Source organism: Protopterus annectens, chromosome 14.part0 (genome assembly GCF_019279795.1).
Source record: "Protopterus annectens isolate FY-2018-M chromosome 14.part0, PAN1.0, whole genome shotgun sequence".
Taxonomy (NCBI): Eukaryota; Metazoa; Chordata; order Ceratodontiformes; family Protopteridae; genus Protopterus; species Protopterus annectens.
Genome location: NC_056748.1, coordinates 929720410 through 929738774, shown reverse-complemented (window position 1 = coordinate 929738774; position 18365 = coordinate 929720410). Strand labels below are relative to the sequence as shown.

Genomic DNA, 18365 nt, shown 5'->3' with positions numbered 1-18365 from the left:
TGCATTTCTGTTTGGGATATGCACTACACCTTGAATGTCTATCAAAGTCCTTGCTGTGGTAGTGGTTCACTGACAGAATCTTGGTATTTACACTTTTCCTTACTTGGATGCCTTGCTGATCTGAGCAGAATGTGTATCCAGGTGTTTGGAATTGCTAGAGGAGGTCTCAACCTTACTAGCCCAGCAAACATTCAAAAGGAACCTTTGGAAGTTCTGATTGACACCCTCACAAAGACTAGTCTTCCTGGCTTGCTTAATCAACACTGACAAAAGAATGACCTTTCTTCCCAGCATCAAGGTCCTGTCCTACCAGATGATGTTTCAGTAAAAATTCTAGAACTGATGGTGTCCATGATTCTCATAATACCGCTGGAAGATTTAATGGTATGTACAAAGTTGTTGGATCTAGCAATTACACTGCCTGGAATCCCAGTTGCCAGTGCTGGCCTTTAACAGGTGAGCATTATAATGGTGGAGAGCACAGCTTAATATAAATCCAAGACTTTTCTTTTTCCAACCTTTTTCAGTTCTGTCTATCCAACAGATTCATCCATCTTTGCTTGGGGAGCTATGTCAATGGGAGCACAAGTGCAAGACACTTGGTGGCCCGAGGATACATGGAAGTACATCAGTATCAAGGAAATATTGGCAGTGATCTATGCCTTGAAAGTCCTTCACCACCTATGGACTCCAGGTCCTCTTCATTGACTCTTCAGGCATCATATGTCCCATCAGAGTGAAACTTTGCTACAGACAGACTAAGCAGATCATGGGCAGACCCACACAAGTGGCATCTAGGTTGCACTGATATTTCAGGATCTAGTCCAGATGTGGGGAACACCTCAAATAGATCTGTTTGCCTCCTTTTAAAACAGTCAGCTGGAGAAATTCTGTTCCAGATGTCCTTGCGGCCATGCTTGGAGGACAGAAGCATTCTTGTTCCCTTGGATGGGCTGTGATTCCACACTTTCCAATGATTGACAATGTAATCTCTGAAGATTTAGTAAGAGATGCCAGAGATCATTGTGGTGACCACCTGTTGGCTCAGGCAATCTTGGTTCTCCCTTTTAATGGTATTTTATCATCACCATCAACCCCCTTTTTCCCATTTTTCTACATGGGTTGGGGATTTGTGTTAACTGTTGCCATCTCTCTTGATTTGATGCTACACTCTTGCCTTCTTTAACACTCATGTCTGAGTTTCACACATCTTCTCTCAAACAATCTATTCACATCTTTGCTGGACACCCTTGTTTTCTCTTACTTCTTCGTGTCTTCTGCCATTCTACACATGTGATCTTTTCTGTAGTTGGAGCTACTTTGACTTCTGCTCTTATGTCATCATTTGTTCGTATGTCCCACACTGTGCATCTTACCACCCATCTGAGGCACTTCATTTCCATCACCTCTAGCTTCCTCATCTGCTCTGCCTTTACTGCCCGGGTTTCTGTACCATGCAGTAGTACTGGTTGCATCACTATTTTGTACACCTTGCCTTCTAGTTTCTTTGGCATTCTTCTGTCTTGCACTACATCTGACGCTCTACGCCCGTTGGCTGCAGACCCTCTGGATTCTAGGTTTGACCTCTTCATTCAGACTTCCCATATGCTCAACCACCCCTCCCAGATACCTGAAGCTGTTAACTTATTCCATTGTCTTCCCTTCTATCCCAATTTGTTGCCATTTGCACTGTCTTATCTGTACTTAGTTTTATTCCATATGCCTTTAGTTTTACATTCCATTCCCCTATCCTTTGCTAACGTTCTTGTTCAGAGTCTGCCTGTAATGTCACATTGTCTGCATACAGCAACTTTGTTGATCTTTCCCCTCTGACCTGTTTGCTAATGTAGTCCATCACCAGTATGAATAGCAGTGGGCTCAGAGCTGAACCCTGATGTACAGCCACTCCCACTGGGAACCCTTCTGTGAGAACGAACACTGTTCTTACTTGATTAATTGGGTCATTGTACATAGCCTGCACTAATTCTACCAATGGTTCTGGGACTTTAGACCACCGCAGTACTGCCCAAATCAGCTTTCTTGGGACCTTGTCATATGCTTTCTGTAAGTCTATGATGCCCATTTGGCCCATTTGGACTTTTTCCTCATCTAGCTTCTTCTCAGCTATCTGTCTCACTGCAAACACTGGGCCAGTTGTACTGCATCCTGATCTGAATCCGAGCTGCTCATCTCTCGTTTTACTTTCTACTACTCTGCATATGAATTTATCAGTAACCCTCTCCAGAACTTTCACACAGTGTGACTGGCATTTGATACCTCTGTACTGCCCACTGTTGTGTATGTCCCCTTTGCTCTTGTGCACTGGCATGAATATGCTTACTCTGCAGTCATCTGGGAAATGCTTTCTCTCTACACTGCTATGAATATCCACAGGAGCCATTTCACCCCTATCTCACCCAGCATCTATATCATATCTGCTTTGACCTCATCTGAGCCTGCTGCTTCCCTTGGTGCTTTTCTTACTTCTTCTAGGGTGGGCTCCTCTTCTTTTCTCATTATAGGGGGTGTCTGGAGTAGTGCAGTTTATGTGGAGTTTTCTTCATTTAGAAGCTGCTGGAAGTACTCCTTCCATCTGCTGTTGATGTTCTGGGGGATGGTTACAGGTTGCTGCTGGCATCCCTTATGAAGGGTGTCTGATTATCTTCTTTATCTTATAGGTTCATAGGTTCACAGGTAGGTACTAGGCTATCGGCCCAAGGGCCTACATAATTCTAGGCAACAAGGTTCCCTGGCTTACGCCACCCAAGAAAGTTATTTTCCTGTGCCACTGTCGAGCAGAGACACAGAAGTGATCCCCGGGGCGTATTTCCTATTTCCCATCCACTCATCAAGATTTTTCTTGAAGAGTGCTAATGAAGAACTTTGCTTGACATAGATGGGTAGCCTGTTACAGAGTATGGGAAGTCTCTGGGACAGGAATCTATCCCTCCAGCATGTCCTGTTTATTGTGATGAAAAGGTTTAGGTCCCTAGAGCATGTAGTTCGGAGGGATTGGGATTTCTTTAGGTGTAGTATGTCCAACAGCTCTGGGTTTGACATAGCTTTATATATGTTAGGCAGAGATCACCTCGGAGTAGGCGATATACTATGGAGTAAAGCTGGAGTTTTTTGAGGCAGTCAGTGTAGGGCATTTGTTTGGGGCCAGTAATTTTCTTTGTGAGGTACTTCTGTGGCCTTTCCAGCTGCTGCAGATGTCTCGTGAGGTACATTCTAAAAGGGGTGTTGTACTCTATAATGGGTCTAATGAGTGTCGAGTAGAGGGGAACAATGACCTATTTTTTCCTGTATGAAAACCCTTTTATGATGAGGTGTGCCACGTAGAAGGACTTCCTGACTCCTGTGGCGATGTGACTAGCAAAGGAGAGACTACTGTCCACTTGGGTCCCAAGGTGTCTTATCACACATTCGGTGTTAAGTAGATTGCTGCCTATGTGGTAGTTTATGGGTATAGAGTTTTTACCAAAGGGGATGATACTGCACTTTTTGGCATTGAGCTTGAGGCCATGGCTCTGACACCAGGCATCTGTCTCAGTGAGGCCTTTCTGTAGGATGTCCACATTATTTGGGGACTTGACTATGGCTCCTAGTTTGCAGTCATCTGCGAATGTTGTTAGCCAGAGGACTTCTGTTTTAGCCTGTACTTCAGAGAAGTAGATACCAAACAGGAGAGGTCCCACGATGGAACCCTGTGGTACTCCACTTGTCACAGCTTTGAGGTCAGATTTTGGGCCTGAAACTTTAACAGTGTGGGTTCTGTCAGTGAGCCAGTTGGCAACTCATCTTGTGACGTAGGGATATATACCTAGTTTAGTGAGTTTAGATATAATTCCAGAATGGGGGATGGTGTCAAAAGCCTTGGCGAGGTCAAGATAGGCTGTGTGAACCACCTTACCCTCATCTACGGCTTTGGTGACTGCTTCAAAGAAGTTGATTAGGTTCAGTAGGCATGAACTGCCTTTCACAAACCCGAACTGGGTAGGATCCAGAGTTTGGAGGTTAACAATGTCTTTGTTTATGAGTTCCATGGCCTTGTAGACCAGGCTCGTCAGGCTAACAGGTTGATAGTTCCCGGGATCAGTGGTGGCTTCCCCTTTGTGGAGTGGGATAACTGTTGCTGTGCGCCATTCAGTGGGCACAAAGCCTGATGCACGGCTATTATTGAACATGGTGCTTAAGTGGGGAGCCAGTTCGTTCTGAAGTTCTTGTAAAACGCAGCCTGGGATGTTGTCCAGTCCCATGGATGCTGTGTTTTTGGCTTTAGAGAGTGCAGCTTTTACCTGCGTAGTTGTGATTACAGGGACTCTGCATTCTTCCTGTATAGATATGGGCCCTTTAGGGGGTGGGGGGGGGGGGTAAAGTTAGCACTAAACCTATCTGCCAGGATGTTGGCAATATCAGTTGGTTCTGTAATTTTGGTGTTGCCATTGAGATTCTTGACATAGCTATAGAATGCTTTGTGGTTGTCCTTAGAATTAGTGGCGATTTTGTTTTCGTAGCTAGCTTTGGAGGATCTTATAAGGGATCTCAGCTTCTTACTGAGGCTGACCAGGGAGCTCCTCCACTCATGGGATTTTACTCTCTTTTGCAACAGTTTCTTCCTTGTGTTGTACAGTTTGTTTATGGCAGGGGACTACCAGATTGGCTTTCTTTTTTTGGAGGTTAGTGTCTTAGTTCTGTTTGGGATAGCACGATCCATGCACTCATGTAAGTGCTTATAGAGTGCATTTGTGTAGGATTCAGCAGTTGTAACTGTATTGTCCATCTGCATGGGTGTCATGAAGTTCACCAATTCTGTCTTAAGTAGCATGAAGTTGGCTTTGGAGAAATTTTTTACTATGGTTTCCTTAATGGGGGTGGGGACAGGATGTGGATATCGAGGGTGATTAGCTTATGGTCGGATCGGACCAATGAGGAGTTGACTTCAGGTGTGGAACACCGGTCACTCATGTTGGTAATGACTAGGTCTAGGATATTGTTGCCCCTGGTGGGGTGTGGATAAGTTGATCCAGGGCATTGGAGTTTATGAATTCCAGAAAGCATTGAGCAAAGGAGTTGGTACACGAGTAGTTTTCCCAGTTAATGATGGGGTAGTTGAAGTCGCCCATTATTAGGGTGTTTGTTTGAACCCTAATATTTTCCAGTACATCAAGAAAAGAGGAGTGGGAATCCTGGGGCATGGTGGGGGATCTGTAGCAAGCTACAGTTTGGACTGCAGTTTTGCCCAGAGTTACTCGGATGCATTATGCTGAGCAACTAGCCTGGAGGTACGGATATCCTTAATGAATATGGACACACCTCCGCCTTTGTTGTTTCGGTCCAGGTTACATGGCCGAAAAGTGTGGTATGAGTTATAGCCTGGTAGTGCAGGGGTGCTCTCTGGAGCCTTGAACCAGGTCTCAGTCACTGCACAGATATCGATGTTCTCCATTTTAAGGAGTGCCTCGAGCGAGTGCATTTTGAGATTTAAACTTCTAACATTGAGTAGCATTACCCTCAGTTTCTGCTTGCCTGTTCCTCTTGTGGTGGTGAATTTTCTGTCTTTGCCTTGCAACCTGTTTCTTTGTGCCAAATACCGAGTCACTTTCCAGAAGCTGGTAGAGGGCCTCTGATGTCCTGCTCTTTGCTATTGTAACTCCTTTCTTAGCTTTTTTGTTAGCTAACCAGTATTCTTTCCTAGCCTGGTCCGTCTTTTCTGTCTACCACTTTTCCCTGCAGTCTTTTCTATTGATGACTTCATGGACTTCTACAGTCCACATTTCCTTGTGTACCTTATTTCCACACCTGGCTTGGCCACATATCTGTTCTGTAGTCCCCACACATGCTGTTTTGAGGCACTGATATTATTCTTCAACTCCACCTGTTTTCTCCTTTTCTTAAGGTGCTAGAGCCCTAAGTAACTCCTTAAACTGTTGTACTTTCACTTCAGTCAATGTCCAGGTCCTCAGCCTGGTCTCTGTTGACCTTAGAGCCTTCAGTGACCATTGCTGTAGCTAATTGTAGCAGCCAGTGGTTTATGCTGTGGGCTGGCTGTTTCACTGGGGATATCTTTGCAATTACTGATTCTGCCCCAGTGCCCTTTCCTTACTAGGAGGAAGTCTACTTGAGTTGCATGTTGACCACTCTAGTATGTGATTTTGTGATTGTCTCTTTTTCTGATCCATATGTTTTGGCTACTATCAAAACATTTTCCAGACAGAACTCTAGAATGACCCCTCCTTCTTTATTCCTGTTGCGCCCCATCCATGTGGACCCAGGCAGTCATCATATCCTATTCTGTCTGGACTGATATGTGCATTCAAGTCACTCATTATCAACACCAATTCATGTTGCCTTGCTTTATCTATTAGGTCCTGCGACTGCTGTATGAATGCCATTGTTTTGTCACTATCACAACCCTGCTGTGGGGCATAGGTTGAGATTATGAATACTGCCCTATCATTACAGTGGAGTCTGATTGCCATGAGTCTCTCACTAATTCTGATGACATCCTCACTGCCTTCTGGAGCCTGTCTTTCACCATAATTCCAAAACATTTCTAGCCTATCCTTCTTCTGAGTAGTAGACTGTGGATCCAAAGCCACGTGGCTTGCTGCACTGCCCTTCCATTTTGTCTCTTGGACACATAGGATGTCCAGGCTCCTCCAAACCATCATGTCATCCATTTCCAAGCTCCGTCCTTTCTGTGAACCTACATTAAGTGTAGAAATTCTTAGTTCATGTTTGGCAGGTTAATTGGTTTTACGTCCAGCTTTTACTTAACAGATTTATCCCAGTAACCCAAGCTGGGCAATTGGGGACCAGCTGGCCAGTAGCTTATTGACCCAGGGCTGCTAGGCTTTATGATGGGTGCACACTGGCCAATAGGGGCACAAACACAGTTCCCAGCATTAACATGGGTACCTGGTGTATATTGAAGTAGGCTGGATCCTCAGTCTACTTATCACTGATAACTAACCTTGCCCATTTTGGTGACATTAGTTAGCATGACTGAATCACCTAGAGCCATATTTGACACCATTGAGTAGTTAGCCCTGCACTGTGTGCAGCCTGTGACCTATGTACCTGTGATCTATGATCCTGTCCTGAGGATACTGTGCAGCATAGCAGATGCCCAAAGCAGTTTGGTCTATACAAGTCCTCCCCCTATAGGGTACCATATAGAGTCTGTGCTGCTGCCCAAGGCTCCATTCATTGGTGAGTTTGAGATGAAAACACTCGGCATGATTTTCAGAGATGGGTGGAACCCACAAAGACACAGGGAGAACATGTAAACTCCAAACAGGCATTGGCTGGAGTTCAGGATTGAACATTGTACCTTTTATATGGGAGGCAAATGTTTTAACCATTATACCGTCTGGTCTAGCTTCTAATGGTATTTGCCAAGAGCAAATGCTTTATGCTGTTTAGGATGCATCCATGGATATTGTCAGCTATCCATCACAAGCAAGGAGAGTAGCACAAGCACAGTAGACGGTTGTGAGTCTGAGTCATTTAACCACAGTCAGCAATATTTTTTAGAATAAAAATGTCTTTTTGAATTATAACTATTTAGATAAAGATACATTTTGCAGCCTCCACTAACTTATACTAAATTGCACTTGCAAATTTGAATTGTTAATACCACATAAAAAAAGTTTGTGAGGATTATTGCAAGGCATTGTCAATATTCAGTCATGATTTGAAAATTTCTTTGAGGGGCAAAGCCTCTGACTACCTGTATATAGTTCACTGTACTTTATCTACTTAATAATTCATGTAACAAACTCTGAGGTTGCGAAATCATGTGAGAATGGAGATGTCCTTCAAGGATGCATCTGCAGTCCTAACAAATGGGTTGTCCTGTCGTCAGGCAGCCCTTCGGTCAGTCGGATTCCAAAGTCTGGGTCTGGCCTTGGCTGGTGTCGCACTTCACCCGACGTCATCTCTGCTGGTCTTCGGGTATAAAGGCATCAGCCGACGCCATTTTCCTCAGTCTTTCTTGCCGCGTGGCCAAGCAGAAGCTGTTCGCAAGTGCCGGTCGGTCAGATCCAGAGATTACTACTACAGAATACTACTTCGAAGACTTCTAAAAAGCTAAGTACCCCGTTGGGGACTCTTTCTTGCCTCAGCCGATGTCAGAAAAAGTGAATAACTATTTAACTTGTGGGAAACAAATACCTCATAAAGATTTCCACTCTTACTGCTTACCTTGTTTAGGCCCAGACCACGACGTAGCAGCCTGTTTAGCCTGTGCTTCTTTCAACCGACGAACGCTTAGGCGTCGGTCGGAGTTTGCTGAACAGTTTTTCGGCTCAGATTTTGCGTACATTATGCCGTCGGATCCTCCGACTTCTCAAATTGTTAAGAAACGCAAAGAAAAAGACCGACACTTGCGATCCGCGGTTTCGGCCGAAACCACGGTTAAGCAAACCGCGAGTGTCTCGGTTTCGGCCGAAACCGAGCAAACGGGTCAATCTTCAGCCGAATCCATGACTACTACCGAGGCTCCTGCTACCCTAGTTGAATCGGCCTCTGAAGTTTTGCCTACTAATGTGGTTTCTCTAGAATTATCGGACACCATCCCTTTGGATGTCTCTACCCCAGCACGTGGTGCTGCTAGGCCTCCTGCAGCCATGTCTATAAAGGCCTTTGCCAGGGCTAAAGCAGCCAAAACTGCTAAGTCTGTGCCTGTTAAGCCCCTCTCACAGGCCCACTTCCAGTTCCCAAATGCTTACTCTGGCAGAGGATCTCATCTCTTTAATAAGGGGATCCCAATCTCACCCAGACAGGGCCTCTCAACCTCCAGAAAAGAGACCTAGAGCAGAGCCCCTGAGCCAGTGTCCTCAGATGACTCTTCTGATGATTCAGACAATACAGACCATCCAGAGGCTCCTTTTTCTACTTATGAAGATTCCGATGCTGAAGAATCTATTCCTTCTGCCTCTCCACCAGAGGAATTTTCCTTTGGGCAGACCTTACATGCCATGAGAGAGCAATTCGAATGGCAGGGACAAGATTTCTCAGATTCAAGAAAAGGCTTAGGACCTTTCTACACTTACCGCAACATAGGCCCTTAGCTATACCTCCAGTTCTTCCTGTTGTGGATGATGCATTTAATGATGTTTGCACTGCTCCTGATACTTTACCTCCTGCCCCTGCCAAGCCCGATAGGTTTTACAGGGTACCGGACACTCATCACCACCTATACAAGGCTCCCTTGCAGATCCTGAGACTATCTCCCAGGGGCCTAAGGCAGTAGCTTCGACCTCAGCGAAAAACCCTCTCCCTTCTGAAAGGGAATCCAGGTCCTTAGAGAGATGGGGTAAAAAGTATACACCTCTGCTACTCTCTCAGCTAGAGCTTTGAACTGTCAGTTTCATATGATCCAATACCAAGAGTTTATGCTTGATCAGTTAACTAAGAAACTGTCCTCTGATGATTCCTTAGATAAGAAATATGTTTTAGAAATGGTGAATAACATTCAGCAGGTTAGTAACCATTCTTTAAAATGTGGCTATGATGCACTGGAGGCTTCATTTAGATCAGCCATGACTGGCACAGTTATAAGAAGGCATGCATGGTTGAAAGAACAGGTCTTGCCGGATCATGTTAAAGCAAAACTATTAGATGCTCCTATGGATAAGGTCAGTCTATTTGGTTCTCCTGCCCAGCAAGTAATGGTTGAAAGAACAGGTCTTGCCGGATCATGTTAAAGCAAAACTATTAGATGCTCCTATGGATAAGGTCAGTCTATTTGGTTCTCCTGCCCAGCAAGTAATGAAGAAAATGGAAGAGAAGGCAAAATCTGTACAAACAGTTAAAGATTTCTTACAGGTTCAGCCCCCAAGGTTTAGCAGGAACTGGCCTTCCAAAAATTGGTCCTTTCCAGACTCCTCTAAATCTCAGAGAGGCAGGAATAGACGTTCCAGAGGCAGAAATCAATCCAGAGGAGGTGCCTACAGAGGACGCCAGTGGCAAGGCAATAACCAACGAGGCACAGACACAACCACTGCCACTACAACAGGACAAACACAGTGACTTGGCTCTGACACCGCCTTCCAGGGAACAAATAGCAGCACCCTTAGGCGGAAAGTTAGCCTTATTTTCAAAAATTGGCACTATATCACAAGAGACAAGTGGATTTTGCAAACTATAGACCAAGGCTACAGGTTTCATTTCCACACCTTACCAGTAAAAAGAGGAATGCCAAACCTACCACCAAATCAAAAACAGAAGCTCTAAAACAGATAGCTCAATTAACAAAGATGAGAGCTGTGGAAAGGGTGCCACCTACAGAACAGGGCAAAGGATTTTATTCCAGACTCTTCCTAGTACCAAGAAAAGAGAAAAGTTGGAGACCTATTCTCGACCTGTCCGCTTTAAACACATTCATCATTGTTCCAAAATTCAAAATGCTGACCCTACAGCAACTTCTTCCCATGCTGGGCAAGGAGTGTTGGCTGGTAACTCTAGATCTCAAGGAGGCATACCTGCACGTCCCCATATGACCAAATTGCAGAAGATACCTCAGATTTCTTGCAGGATCAGAGCATTATCAATTCTCAGCATTGCCCTTTGGCTTATCTACTGCCCAGAGTATTCACAAAATGCCTGGCATCAGTAATCGCTCATTGCAGGCTACAGGGAATCCAAATTTATCCATACCTGGACGACTGCCTGATACAAGCGGACAACAAAAGCAAGCTGACACAAGACTTACAAAGAGTCATTTGCTTACTACAAGCCCTGGGATACACAGTCAATTTAAAAAAGTCAAGACTGATACCATCCCAAACAAGAACATTCTTGGGTGCAGAATTGGACACAGTAAAACAGATGGCATTCCTAACTGCAGAAAAACAAGAACATCTCCCTCTTTACTTCTTGGCATTAACAAAGCAGAACAAACTAACAGCAAGGAAAGTACTGCATGCCTTGGGCTTCATGGCATCATGCATAATCCTGGTCCCCCATGCCAGACTGCATATGAGAAAGCTACAGTGGTACCTAAAGAATTTATGGTCTCAACACAGGCACAGCTTAGAAACCGACATACCACTAATCCCATGCCTGAAACAAGAGTTCCTATGGTGGGCTCAAGCATGCCAGTCAAACCCAGGTTTGCCCTTCCACAACATTCAAGCAAGCCAAACCATCACAACGGACGCCTCAGACCTAGGTTGGGGGGCCCACATGCTGGACAAATGCATTCAAGGATTATGGACTCCAGATCAGCTGCAACTGCACATAAATCAAAAAGAAATGCTGGCAGTAAAACTAGCAATCCAGAATTTCAGACCATTCCTCAAAGAAGGCCAATTACTGATAAGGACAGACAACACCACAGTCATGTGGTACATCAACAAACAGGGAGGCACTCATTCATACCCCCTATGTCGAATGGCTCTGGACCTATGGAATATGGCTCTGAGCTACAACATTCAGTTACAAGCAATATTTGTACCGGGAAAAGAAAACATCCTAGCAGACATGTTAAGCAGAACTACCTTGGATGCTCACGAATGGATGCTACACCCGGACATCTTCAAGGCCATCACAAAAAAATGGGGAATGCCACAAATAGACCTATTCGCATCCCCACTCAATCACCAGATCAAGAAATTCTGCACAAGGACATACCACCCACTGGCTTGGAAGGTGGACTCTCTATCCTTCAGTTGGAAAGACCTGACAGCATATGCATTTCCACCTCTGCCTTTGATGCACAAGGTACTACTGAAAATCAAAGAGGAACGTCCAAGGATAATTCTGATAGCTCCAAATTGGCCAAGACAACATTGGTATCCATTGCTGAGGAGCATGTCTCGGGGAGGAACGTGGACACTACCCCTGATTCCTTTCATGTTAACTCAGAGCGACTACAACATCATGCATCCAAACCTGAAAACTCTACAACTGACTGCCTGGAACATTACATAAGAACAACTAACCTAGATTTATCCCAAAGGGTTAAAGACATCATCCTTGAGGCCCGCAGACCTTCAACAAGAAGGAACTATGCAGGAAAATGGAAAAGGTTTGTCATTTGGAGTTCTGAAAGAGGAAAAGATGTGTCAAAGATAGATATTGCCAACATCCTGGAGTATTTGGCAGAGCTTCTCCATACAGGCCTGTCCTATTCCTCCATCAAGATACATGCATCAGCTATTTCTGCAGAATACAGCTTCGATCCCCCTGTCTTCTCACACCCTCTACTCAGGCAGTTCCTCAGAGGAATCAAGAATGTAAAACCTCCCAGGAAACCACCATTACCAGCATGGGACTTGAACTTTGTGCTAGAAAAATTGACACTCCCTCCATCCGAACCAGCAGCAACAGCAGACCTTCAACACCTATCCTGGAAAACTGCTTTCCTACTGGCAATTACTTCAGCAAGGAGGGTTTCGGAACTACAGGCCTTAATGGCAGTACAACCCTTCCTAATCTTCCATCAAGATAGAGTGTCCATGAGAACTAATCCTACATTTATGCCTAAGGTGGTATCCAGAGTGTCTCTAAACCAGGCAATCCACCTACCTACCTTCTTTCCCAATCCACAGAACAGGGGAAAGACTGCTGCATACCTTGGATGTACACAGACAGTTGCGCTACTACCTGGACAGAACCAAGGGCAATAGAAAAACTGACCAGCTTCTAGTAGCTTATGCAACAGGAAGGAAAGGAAAAGCAATTTCCAAACAGACAATCTCCAAGTGGATAGGAAATTGCATAAGATTCTGTTACTCCTACCATGGAAAGCAAATTCCACAGAACATAAGGCCTCATTCTACAAGGGCTACAGCCACTACCACAGCTTTCTTACGAGGAGTGGCTACCAAGGACATTATTGAGGCGGCTACTTGGACCTCCGTGCATACATTTGCCAAGCATTATAACTTACCTCTATACTCTAGATCCCGAGCAGGCTTTGCCACTGCTGTTTTGCAAGGGATCCTAACTACACCATAATTCTTCTTCCTCCTCCCTAGTTTGGCTATGGTATTCTACCCATTTGTTAGGACTGCAGATGCATCCTTGAAGGACATAGTACAGTTTTGTACCTACCATAAATGTAGATGTCCGAACAGGATAGCATCTGCAGTCAGGATTACCCACCCTCCTTCCCTCTGTGGTACTCCTAGGGTATTTACCCTCCTAATAGCTAGCTGGGGGATCTCTTATGGTGTATTTGTTTGTATATATGTACATACATGCTTATTTTTGTGTTTGCCTTCTACTTTTTGGAAACATTGGCATTTATCCAAAATTTAGCTTTCCAAGAGGGCAACTGGCATCTGGGGCAAGAAACACTGAGGAAAATGGCGTCGGCTGATGCCTTTATACCCGAAGACCAGCAGAGATGACGTCGGGTGAAGTGCGACACCAGCCGAGGCCAGACCCAGACTTTGGAATCCGGCCGACCGAAGGGCTGCCTGACGACAGGACAACCCATTTGTTAGGACTGCAGATGCTATCCTGTTCGGACATCTACATTTATGGTAGGTACAAAACTGTACTTTTTCAAGCTTCAGCAATGGACATATTGATGGAATAAAGGTGTTGTTCACACACCCGGTTATTGGCATGACTTCTGAGTCTCAGTGACCTGTAGTTTGGTGAACATTGTTTTACACACGGACAAGTAATGTGGAATTAATAGTTTGTTCTAGATTTATAGCCCTCATGTGTATATAGTAGTTCATTAATTGGCAGTGCTGATATATGATTACTCATTTCAGAGGAAGGTAAGCTGCATTTTTACTCCTGTTCCTTCTGCTTCATTCGTAGCTTTCTGAATGTCTAAATATTACATTTTCTTACTTCAGGTGCAAATATTCCACATTGTTATTGGAACATTCACAGTCCAGAATCTCATTATAAAAAAGATAATATGCTCTTTTTTTATTTCAGATAAGATATGTGATCAGATTAGTGATGCGGTATTGGATGCCCATCTTAAACAAGATCCAAATGCTAAGGTTGCCTGTGGTAAGTAGATCTAATTATTTTGTCTTGTAAAGACTGTCACCATTTTGGTTTGTGAAGCTGAAAGCTTGGGCATTATTAGATCAAAAAAGATGCTGTGAACATTTTTTATGGATACAGTAACGGGGGGGCTCTTCAGTAGTTTACCACTGCACCTCTGTGGAAGTATAAAAGATCAAGTAAACTGAGGTACATTTGTGTGAGATACTCAACATTGCAACTCTTTTCAATAATACAGTTACGGCTGTAGGATTACAATACTGAATATGACTCGTCCACTAGCGGAACAGCAGACGTTTATTTATTTATTTATTTATTTATTGACATTTGTTACCATACAATTTTAAACAATTTTGATATAATAGCAGTTATAGCAAAAAGATTCACATATGTTGGGTTACATGCATAAAGTTAAAGTTGCATTAAAAAGAAGCTTAGTAACATAATTTACATTGATATAGTTCAACAGGTCAACAATAAAATGTTTTTGTTTGTATAAAATTATGCAAATCCATAGTAGATACATTGGAGACAGAGGTGTAATGAAGTACTAAGTATGGACCTTTTGAGGGTACATAAAGGGAAGGAAGACTAGGTGGGGTCATGGCAAGGGCAGGTCCTGGAATTGTTGATCTTATTTTTATAGCAGCAGATGGCACAGATAGTTGCAGATTATGTAGTGTTCTGCCTTGGCCATTGGGGGGATCATTACTGTACAAATGAGTGTACTTATTGCCTATATACACTGTTTTGATGAGACAACCCCCACAGGAGCACATAACAGATTTAGTACCAGTAAGTGTTCCAGCAAATGCCCTTACAGGGAAGACAATAGTGAAAAGTAATTTTAAAATGATCAGCCATGTCTGCATTTATGCAGTTATATCAGCGAAAACATCCTACAAAATATTTTGATAAGGCTAAGTATATTTATACTAACATAAATTTTAAATGGACATAAAGCAGTATGTAGGAATAACCAATAGAAATTGCTGTAAATTTAGCATGAATATCCTTAAACCCCCAGTGTAACTGAGGTACAGAGCCAAACTGTATAGACTAAAGCTATGCTCAAAAGGAGGGCAGCTTCTTGAGGAATACAGGATACATGAAATACTTGTTCTGTGGGAAATGCCCTACTATTTGAACAACAATTGTATGGTGAGTCTATCATACAACAGTACAATCTTCTCATAAGGTTTGGCTTGTAGTACAGAATGGGAGAGTACGAGGCGGCAAACCATCAGCAACCAGTAAATAGGAATGTTTAAGGTAAGGTAATATGCAGTGGCAAGTCCTGCCCTAACTCTAGACAAGACATCCACTTTGCAATCTACAGTGAATGTATGAAACGAAGTTCAGGTTGCTGCCTCATGAATGTTTGGCACAAATATGTGTTTGGGAAAAAAATAATAAATAAATAAAAATCTGTAGTGGAACTTTTCTTGGACCATTTCTTTTAAACATATTTTGCATTTGTCATAATAAATAATTTAATAATAATTTGTTGCAAATTTACCCCTGGTTCGGCACTTAAGCCCCCAAGGGAAATGGGCAGCCTGTGCATGCTTGATATGTACATGCCTGTATTGTAACTGTAAAATTATTTGAGATATTTGCACATCAGCAATATTTTGGTAAATTTGGGCTAAGCTTGGCTAAGCTTAAAATATCTCTTGGACTGATAGTCTATTCATAGGTTCATAGGTAAGTACTAGGCTAGCTGCCCATGTGGGCCATTTTCAGCCTAGCCAATTTCCGTCAAAAGAGAGACGATCCAACAGTTATGTCTGTGAGGTAAACACCTAAACCATCTTGCCAACACCTCCCCCAACATTAATCCGCTAGGAACCTATAAATCGCAGTTTTATTTATTTTATTTATTTCCAGTTTGATGACGGGGAGGTCCACGGGGCTCAGGGAGCCCGTTTTCAGTGGAGGCCTGGGAAGAAAAGCTCCACATTACATAGTTTAGTTACATATACAATCATAGTAAAGAAGACACGATTACAATTTCATTTCATGCTAGAGAACTGGAATACATTCTTTGGTTACATAGTATCTAAATATTTAGGATGGCAGTGGTAACTTAATTGAGAGGGAGAATAAAGACAGAAGGAAAAGAGAGGAAAAAGGTGGGATGGGTTATTTATGATATGTACAATTATGTTCTTTACAATATGTACCTTTATGTTAGGTTAGCTTGTATGTTATTTACAATATGTACATATATGTTAGGTTAGTTTGTACTTAGAGTTAGTCAGGAGTTTAAGGGGTGGATTGATTATTAAGCTAGGTGGGGAGAGTGCAGTTGCATTTCCTGCTAGAGGAAAGGTAGGAATGTAGCTGAGTTTTAAAGTTTTCAAAGTTTTCACAAGTTCTTAGAGAGGAAGCAAGAGAATTCCATTTTTTAGCTAAGGAAAAGGATAGAAGAAGCTGACCAGCAGGACAGTTGGATTTGCGGACAGTGATTAGGTTTTGGTGAGTAGATCTTAGAGTTCTCTGAGGGGTGTAAGGCTGAAGGATGTTGGTTAGTGCTGGGCACTTAGTAGGTTGAAAAATTAGTCTGTGGGCTGTAGTAATTTGGAGATAGTCTAGATGGTTGGAGAGTTCAAGCCAATTTAACAAATGGAGGGCAGTACAATGATGGGAGGAGAATTCGGCTTTGGTTGCAAATTTAGAAATCTTATTATAACAGACTTCCAATTTGGAGGAGAGAGAAGCAGATACGTTTGCTAGTAGAGGAGCGCCATACATTAGTGAGGGGAGTAAATAGGTAGTGGCGAGAGTTTGTCTGGTGGAAGTAGAGAGAAAGTGGATGTTTCTGTACAGCATACCAAGTTTTATATGGGTTTTCTTAATGTTTTGCTGGATGTCAGTGTCGAATTTTAGGTGTTCATCAATAGTAACCTCAAGTAGTTTAGCAAAGGGAATAACCTCTATAGTAGAGTTGTTTTAGCTAATAATTTGGAATGAGTTTTTATCAAGAGGGGAAGCTTTTTCAGGGAGAGAATACTAGTATTTTGGATTTGTTGGCATTTAGCGAGAGGTGGTTTTGGAGCATCCAGTTTTCAGTGGTGGAGAAAGCAGCTTGGGTCACTGTTTGAAGCTCTGAGAGGTTAGAGCTACAGCAAACTAAAGTTGAATCGTCTGCATATTGTACAATTTTGGTGTTTGGTATGGCTTTGTGGAAATCATTAATAAAGATGTTGAATAGCATTGGACCGAGTATGGATCCCTGGGGTACCCCAGTGGGGGTAGGAAGGAAGGTTGAGGTGCCTTTCCCCCATTTCACAGCTTGAGACCTGTCAGAAAGGTAGCTTGAGAACCAGGCTAAGGTATTCTGGGAGAGATTAAGGTTAGAGAGATGCTTCAAGAGATGGGTGTGGGGGATGGTATTGAATGCCTTGGACAGACCTAGTATAACTGTGGATACTATTTTTCTAAAGTTACAGGCAAGATTTATTGTGTCTAAGGAGAGGAGGGCAGTGATAGTACTATGGCCAGGTCGGAAGCCGTTTTGGGTTGGAGTGATTAGTTGGTGATTGGCTAGGAATGGCATAAGCTGGAGGTGGATGCATTTTTCCAGAAGTTTTGAGAATGGGGAGAGGATAGCTATGGGGTGGTAGTTAGAGATGCTATTGTTTTTGCCTCCTTTATGGAGAGGTAGAATAAAGGTAGCACATCATAATTTGGGCACATAAGATTCCTGCATGGATCTATTGATCAGGATGCCAATGGGGAGAGTGATACCATCTGTGGCTATTTTTAGGAATGAAGATGAGATATTGTCAGGTGCATTGGAGCATGGTTTTAATTTAGAGAGTAATTTTTTTATGTGGGAGGTTGAGATGGGTTTAAGTTCAAATACTGGAGGAGGATTGGGCAGCGGGTGGTGTAGGGGATGAGGAAGATTGGATAGGTTGAGGGGAAGGATTATTGTTAGGGAAGGTCTTGGTCAGTTCTGCTATGGAGTTGGTGAAGAAGGAGTTGAATAGAGAGGCTATTTCGGGATCAGATTTGCTGGTGTCAGGGCAGGGGTTGTTTTTGGTACCTGGGTTGAGAAGAGAATTAATGGAATTCCAGAAATGTTTGGGGATTTTTGATTAGTTAGACTGGAGTTTGATATAGTAGGACTTTTTGTCTCTGATGATTTGTTTTTAGTGAGGTTGCAGAGTTGTTTATATTTAAGAAAAGTTTCTGGCTGCTTGTTTTGATGGTATGTTTTCCAGGATTTATCTCTTTGTAGCATAAGTTTTTTAGTATCTTTTGTTAGCCATGGGGCGGTCTTGGTTTTTACTCTTTTTTTCTTGGTGGAGCTAGGGAGTTGAGGACGTTTAAGAAGGTTGAATTGAAAAATTCTAAGGCGTTGTCTAGTG

At 43.1% G+C, this 18365-nt stretch overlaps 1 protein-coding gene across 1 annotated transcript in view; it reads left to right on the top strand.

Moving 5' to 3' along the window:
• Window positions 1–18365, top strand: part of LOC122789349 (S-adenosylmethionine synthase) — a 516516-nt gene that overhangs the window by 125052 nt on the left and 373099 nt on the right. The window contains exon 2 of the mRNA XM_044056729.1: window positions 13912–13989. Within this exon, the coding sequence (XP_043912664.1) occupies window positions 13912–13989 (78 nt within the window). The remainder of the gene's footprint in view (window positions 1–13911; window positions 13990–18365) is intronic.